Source organism: Gekko japonicus, unplaced genomic scaffold, assembly GCF_001447785.1.
Source record: "Gekko japonicus isolate JY-2015 unplaced genomic scaffold, Gekko_japonicus_V1.1 scaffold66, whole genome shotgun sequence".
NCBI lineage: Eukaryota > Metazoa > Chordata > Lepidosauria > Squamata > Gekkonidae > Gekko > Gekko japonicus.
Genome location: NW_015163605.1, coordinates 728,827 through 736,663, shown reverse-complemented (window position 1 = coordinate 736,663; position 7,837 = coordinate 728,827). Strand labels below are relative to the sequence as shown.

The following is a 7,837-nucleotide window of genomic DNA, read 5'->3' as shown; positions in this document are numbered from 1 at the left end:
CATGGATCTGTCTAACCTACTTTTAAAGCCATATATTACAGAAGAAAGGATGCAGAAGGCTGGGAAGTAAGAGCCACTTAGGGACTTATTATGGCCTCATTGCCACAAGTAATGGATGGGAAAGGGCAACCTGTTTCTGGGCTGTGCCACTTCAGGTGGCATGTGGGGACATACAAGACTGACTGTTTCCACACACAAAAACATCTGCTGCGTATGGAAAACTGGAATATGAGGAAGCAGGTTAGGCTAGATCAAATCTTTCTTCCTCTCATCCTGCTTTCTACAATCAGAATGTGGGGTTTTTTTGTGACCCCCCCCCATCAGATGTGGTGTACAGTCCAGTAACAGAGGCAGAGGCGTAGCTAGAAAATTTTGGTTGGTGGGGCATGGGGAAATTCGGTGTGTGTGTGTGTGCCCTGACTGCATCTGCTGCTCCTCTTGCAGCAGCAGGAGAAGCAGGTCCGGCTACGCTGCGACCTCTAGTCCTCCAGTCCTTTCGACTGGAGAGACTCAATTCTGGGCTGCTTTTCTGTGTAAGCCAGGGAAGGGGGGAATCTCCGACTCTCTCTCTTTTCATTGTGCAATTTTATTTTATTTCGCATTTTTAAAAACCTATTTATTTTTTAGCCCGGAAAAAAGAAAATGAGACCAAAGCTTCCCTGACGGTGCCTGGGGTCATTTTGGAAGCCCCACGTGTATCTTACTTTTCAAAAATATTTTTTTTGGTTTTTTGTCTGAGGGGTTGGCACTCATCTGTGGGGGGCATTGCCACCAAATGCCCCCTGGTGGCTGCAGGCCTGAACACAGGTGAGCCTTTTCTTCTGTTGTTTAAAAGCAGATCTAAAAAGGATCACACCAAACAGCTGCTGGAATGCACTGGTTTCTTTACACTGAATACACATGAAGGGCAAAACAGATATGGTACCAACCACAAAGTATAAGAGCTGGGGTCATCATGGTTGAGTGGTAGTGCACCTGCTTTACATGCAGGTTCAAATCCTGTGGTCTCCAGTTCCAGTAGGTGTTGTGGAAGATCCTGGAGACTGGCTGATAGACCAATGATCTAATTTTATTTAATTCTTTTATACCTTGCCTTTCTCCCCAACAGGGACCCAAAACTTCTTACCCAATTCTCCTCTCCCCCATTTTATCTTCAGACCAACCCTGTGAGGTAGGTTAGGCTGAGCGAGTGTGACTGGCCCAAGTTTACCCAGTGAGCTTCCGTGGTGGGAGCAGGGACTCAAACTTAACCACCGTACCACACCACACTGCCCTGACCTAGATAGCCCAAGCTAGCCTGATCCCATCAGATCTTTGAAGCTAAGCAGGGTCGGCCTTGGCTGGTATTTGGAAGGGTGACCTTCAAGGAATACCAGGGTTGTGACGCAGAGGCAGGCAATGGCAAACCACCTCTGAATCATCTCCTGCCTTAAAAACAAAAGTCTAGCTTGCCACCTAGTGCTGCATAATGCTAAAGAGCTAGAACATCTGATTGCCATACAATCTTAGGCTCTCTTGGCTATTCTACACACAATGCCATACGACAAGGCTTTTTTTTCTGGGAGAACACACTGGAACCTCTTTGACAAAATTCTTTTTAAAAAGTTTAAAAGTTCATGAGTTTTCAGTATACAGATTGAAAACTTCCTCTTGAGAATTCTGGCACCTCTTTTCTTTTCACTGTAAAGTCCCCTTCACTGTAAAATCAACGCCCAGGCCAACTCCCTGTACCTAGAAACACAAAATTTGGGGAGAACACTCCTACCATGATGCAGATGCTCACTAAGAAGGGATTCTTTGAAATTTGCCCCTTAAGGGAGTCAAAAGGGGTAAAATGTGCTCCTCCCATTGTTTCCTATGTGGCTGCCAGGCTGCTGCCTCCTTGCACCCCCCACTCTCTGACTGGTCAGCTGCAGAGCTCAGTGTTCTGAGGTTAAAAAAAAAAACAGTTACAGGAGATTGCAGAGAGCAAATGACAGTTGAGGAAATTAGGAATGGCCAATCACCTGTGAGGTGCAGCACTGCTGCTGGCCCAGCCTCCCCAATGATTTCAAACACCCCCCACCTCCTACACCTGACAGGCAGCTGCCTGTTAGGTGCAGCAGTAGGGGCAGGGTGCTTAAAGCCATCAGGGAGCCCACCCCAGCAGTAATGCCTTAGCAATCCTGCTGGCCCAGCCTCCACAATGGTTTGCAATACCGCAACTGGACAGGCAGCTGCTTGTCAGGTATAGGAGAGGGGGTGGGATACTTACAGCCATCAGGGAGGCTTGCTCAGCAGGACTGCCTTAGCTTTCCTGCTGACTCAGCCACCCTGATACCTTTAAACACACTCCCCTCCAACACCAGACAGGTGGGTGTCTGTCAGGTGTAGGAGCTGGGCCAGGGTAATTTAATCAATCAGGGAGGCCGCCCGAGCAGAAATACCTTAGCAATGTTGCTGGCCCAGCCTCCCCAATGGTTTTAGACACACTCCCACCCACCCCTCCTCCATCTGACAGGCAGTTGTCCGTCAGGTGCAGAGCACTGGAAGCCATCGGGGAGGTTGCCCAAGCAGCATCGCCTTAGCAATCCTGCTGGCCCAGCCCCCTGATGCCTTCAGGCATGCTACCCCTCCTACATGTGATAAACAACTGCCTGTCAAGGGTTGGAAGGGGCATAGAGCCCCTAAAGCCATTGGGGAGGCTTGCTCAGCAGGACTGTCTTAGCGCTGCTGCTGGCCCAGCCTCCCCGATGCCTTTAAACACAATCTCACCCCTTACATCAGACTGGCGGATGTTCGTCAGGTGTAGGAGTAGGGACAGGATACTTTAATGCTGCTGCAGAAACTCAACCACTCAAACTCTGCAATAGCACCAGACTGCAAAGGAACATCACTGAGGCCACACTGCTCACCAACTGTGCTCGGGAAGAGTTGGTGTTCATACCACGCGTACCACTCATACCATCAGAAAACCCCTTCAAGAGGCTGCAGTTCCCTCTCAAGGTCTGCTTTGCTATGACCATCAGCAAGTCCCAAGGCCAGACACTGAAGGAGGCAGGAATTGACTTATCAGACAACTGCTTCTCACATGGACAATTCTATGTGGCCTGCTCCAGAGTGAGCTCACCAAGCAGCCTGGTGATCCTAGCACCTGAGGGCAGAATCACCAGCGTGGTCTACAGAGAGGTCTTTCAGTAGAGGAAAAAACCAGTAGGTATGTCTCACTTCATTTTTTACACTACAATCTTCTCCATTAGAATTCCTACAACAAATGTTACATTTCCAACTTCACAGCATCAATATTATAACTGGATTGATGGAATTTAAATACCATAGGGAAGCACAGGTATCAGGCTAGTAGGATAATAACAGTAACAATTACTGGCTCTACGATGTTATATAGTTCTGTACAATATGCCGTCATCTCTGGAGGGGCCATGGCTCAGTGGGAGAGCACTCCCTTTGCCTGCAGAAAGTCCCAGGATCAGGCAGCAGCCAGGTGATGTCAAAGCTTCCACCTGAGACGCAGGAGTGCCACTGCCAGTCAGAGTAGACAAGAGGGACCTTGCTAGACCAAAGGTGTCTGATTCAGTCCAAGTCAGACTCCTGTGTAAACGCGGCAGCCAGGGCTCGCCGGAGTGGTGGTGGTGGGGCCTCATGGCAAGGCACTTCGAGGTAACAGGCGTGTGTGAGCGAGTGCCACGGGTCAGTCACTGCTTGGTGACGCCCCGCTCAGGCACACCTCCAAATCACAGCCACGTTCCGGGTTTGCCAGAGTCAGATGACGCTCCCACCCGCCCCGCCAGACGTCAAAAGCGCGTACCTGGAGGGCATTCCGAGCCTCGTGAGTGGTTTTCACAGCCGGCTTGGCTCGGTTCCCCGAAGCCACAAGCTCGACGGGGAGTCAGGGCCGCCGCAGGCAGGGCAAGGTCGGGTAGGGCTGGGCAAGGCGAGGCGAGGCCGGGCGGCCGGGGAGAGACGGGGCGGGGCTGCGCGCTCGTCACTTGGTGCGAAGCCCGGGAGAGTCTCAGGAGAGAACAACGGGCTCATTCAGCCTGTGGCAGCGAGGGGGAGAGGGAGAGCAGCGCCGGGCAGTGGCCAGCCGGGAGAGGGGCGCCCCGCCAGTCCGCTTGTCGTCGTCCTCCTTTGCTCCCCTCCCGCGGGATTCCGGCCGGCTGGGCAGGCACGCATGGCGCGATCTCCGGGGCAGATGCTGCTGCTGCCGCTCCTTTGCCACCTGGGGCTGGCCTCCGCCTTCAACCTGGACACGGGGAACGTGGTCGTGTGGAGCGGCGAGCCCGGGAGCCTCTTCGGCTTCTCCCTGGCCATGCATCGGCAGCTGGAGCCGCAGGACAGGAGGCTGTGAGTGGCTCCGGGGCGCGGCGGGGAACTTTGCGTGGAGACCGTGGCTGGTGGGGCAGGAGCGCGGGCGGGGGGATGGGGGAGCTCGGCCTGGATGCGCCGGCGACCGGACTGGAGTTCCGCGCGGCTCTTCGGGAGAGGCTTCTGCAGTCCGCAAAGGCGGAATCCTTGCACGGAAAGTTGGAGACGCGGCTGGAGTATGGCGCGCGCGCGCTTGGGTGTGAATGCGCAAACACGCACAAGTGGGATCGGGCGGGAGTCAGTCGGCGTCTGGGTTGTATTCAAAGGGAGAGCTCGTTTTGCGTTCCGTCCGCTCCATGCAGCGCCGGTTCCCCGCGACCCTGGAGGGTTCTGGGACTTTTCCCCCGAGGGGGAAATGGGAGGCTGCGCCGGCCGCCGTATTGCGGGAAAACAGCAGGCGCCCCTTTGGAAGTTTGTGTCGCTCTGCGCCTGTGCTGTGATTTCCCCGCTAGGGGCTGGAGGTGTGGAGGCTGCGAACGACCATCACTTCCGCCGGTGTGGTGCAAAACAGATTTTCTTCTGTTGTGTTTTTCTGCGAAATAGCTGGGAGGAAGGGAGGGAAGACCAACCACCTGTTAGCGCGAGCTGCCTAGATGAGAAAACCAGAGGAGTGCTGGAAAACACGGCCAACAGATGGCACGTATCAAAATGTCGGAAGGGCGCTGGAGACTGATGTTTGAAAGAGAGAGCCGATATTTTTGTTTTGTTTTCTCGTAAGCCTCTCCTGATCTAGCAAGGTGGCTTTGAAGGGTGTGTGTGGCAAACCATTAAAATATTCCAAAGGAAATAAAACTGCCCACCTACGTCTTGCATTCCTGATCTCTGTTAACAAAGAGTGCCGAGGGGGGTGCGCAGCAACAAAAGGACCCCTCCCCCTAAGGGAATGCAAACTTCTGGGGTCAGGTCAGCAGAGCAGAGAGGGTGGTGCTAAAATGAGTGTTTTCTCCTCTGCAGGAAAGCAGATTATAAAAATAAAAACCGCACAGAGGGTGCTCAGTTTGAACAGTGGTGGAATGTTGACTTCTCAAAAGAAGCAAATGGAAGCATTCCTCCACTGGTTCGGTGGGTCTGTATGTCTGGCATTGCCACATACCAGTGAGATGCAATCTTGCGGAGGCATCTCTCTGTCCCCAACGAACCAGGGAATGAGTTTAAAGAGCCTTGTGGAATCACAGAGACCAGGAGTTGTGGCATATGTTTTGGTGAGCTGGAGCCCTTTGCAGCAGATACATGTTGCTGGCAGACACATTTGAAAGAAAGAGAGAAGGTTGTTTTGACAGAGTTAGGGCAAAAAGCCCAGTGGTCCCATAAGAGAGGTCTTTTTACAGCCCTGTGTAAAGCTCAAAGGAAAACAGCCAGTCAGACAAGTTCGTCTACAACACTGGTGCATATTTGTGTGTCTCCCACTCTATACGTGTGTGTGTAGCTGCCTTATACCAAATCAGACCATGGATCCACCATGGTCAGGCTAGCAGTGGCTCTTCTGGTGTCTCAAGGAGTGGTCTTCCTCATCACCTACTGCCTGGTCCTTTCTAACTGGAGATGGCGGGGATCAAACCTAGGACCTTCTGCATGCCAAGCAGATTCTCTACCCCTGAGCCACAGCCCCATCCCATGTGCAGAGGAATGAAGTGGTGGATGAATCTTTTATGGAAGCCTCCCTGAGCCTGCTTCGGCAGGGAGGGTGGGGGATATAAATTGAACTAATAGAATATATTAACTGTGCCCCTTCAGACTGCGGGGGGGGGGGATCCTGCTGGATCACATTTTGGAATGTTCCTGGTTATCATCTGTCTTTTGCCTTCATCGGCCACCTTTGTTCCATTGTGGAACATTCCATTGTGTCTCCTTTCCATCCAGGACCAGACTAAGTCTGCCTCTCCTAGGTTCAGCAAGGTGGCTCCATTCCATGGGCCCTCCAACTTTTAGAAGTCTGATATTTAGAAATCAATACGCGAAACTTTCCCTGGCAAGGATCTGAACATTACGAGCTGCTTGCCACTGGTGAAGCTGTTGTTAAAGAGAAGGCTGTTTTGAAGGTGACATTGCCTAGTTTCCAGTGTACAGTTGCGTGGTTCTTTGCAACAGAAGTAAGCTGGGTGCAGCAGTTGCTGTACATCTGACTGATGCAGGCACTAGGATTTCAGACCCAAAGTCAGTTTCGACCTGGAGAGAGGAGAAGCAGCCAAGCCAGTGTGGCATAGTGGTGAGAAGAGCAAGATTCAAGTCTAGGAGCACCTTAAAGACAAGGAAGATTGGCAGGATATTAGCTTTTGAGAGTTCAAGCTCCCTTTTGTCAGATTAGTGGATAGACTAGTACAGTGATGGCGAACCTTTTAGAGACCGAGTGCCCAAACTGCGACCCAAGACCCACTTATTTATCGCAAAGTGCCAACACGGCAATTTAACCTGAATACTGAGGTTTTACTTTAGAAAAAACAACCCATACATTAACTTAAGATGATCCAAACAAAGTAAGGAAAGCAATCCGAAATGCTTTCATTTACTTAAAATTATTTGGCAGAGAATTCGACACTTTAATGATGGTCTGGGGCGATGGGCATAGGTTCGCCACCACTGGACTAGTACCTGGGAGACCTTGGGGCAGTTACTCTCTTTCATCCTGGTCTACCTCATTTTTTCCATTTCATTTATTAGCTTCATTGACCCGAGGTCTTAAGCCAAACATGCAAACAACAAGTATAAAATGCATTACATAAAATTACAAGAAATTTAGACAGAACGCCTTTACAATAAAAGCTAGTAAACATGCTCTCAATCAGTAACATCAGACCACATTTTATAAACTTCAATGAATTCTATAAAATCCCATGATATTATGGAAATTAGTTTTAAAATTTTAAAATTGTATACAAAAGGTACTCATAACATTTCAAAGCCGCTTTAAAAATAGCACTATTGAAAGATATTTTGCCACCAAGCGAGTCGTTTCAGGGTCCTCATCAGCTATTAGTATGGTTATCACCCAGGGTTCCATAGGGAGGTGATATCTTTGTAAAATAGGAGTAATCCAGCAGGATCTGGGGTCAATCCATTGGTGGCAAAATAACATAAGATGATCTAAGGTCTCTATTGCACCTGATCCACAATTACACAATCTATTTGAGTATGGTCTACCTCAAATGGTTGTTGTGAGGGGGAAATGGGGGAGGGGGAAATGCCGTTGCAGGCTGCTTTGAGTTGCCACTGGGCAAATTAAGTTACAAATAAAGAACAGCTGTGAAGTGGGGCCACCATCAAGATGAAGTAGCTCCGTTGTGTCTCTGGCATAGTGTCATGAATTAGGAAATAACGTTCACATCAGGTCTTGCGTATAGTATGGAAAATGTCACATGGTGAGGAAAACGAAAATGAAAAAAGCTCTTTGCCTTATGATGTGTTTCCCACCCTGTTGGTTTATTCTTGAGGGTGGTGGTGGGGGAGATACAACCGTGATGCAGTTCGTCAGGAA

At 50.3% G+C, this 7,837-nt stretch overlaps 1 protein-coding gene across 1 annotated transcript in view; it reads left to right on the top strand.

The window, feature by feature from the left end:
- Positions 1 to 4,045: 4,045 nt before the first annotated feature.
- The window catches only part of ITGA6 (integrin subunit alpha 6), an 81,060-nt gene continuing 77,268 nt past the window's right edge, over positions 4,046 to 7,837 (top strand). Inside the window, exon 1 of the mRNA XM_015407256.1 lies at positions 4,046 to 4,344. Within this exon, the coding sequence (XP_015262742.1) occupies positions 4,172 to 4,344 (173 nt within the window). The 5' untranslated portion in view covers positions 4,046 to 4,171. The remainder of the gene's footprint in view (positions 4,345 to 7,837) is intronic.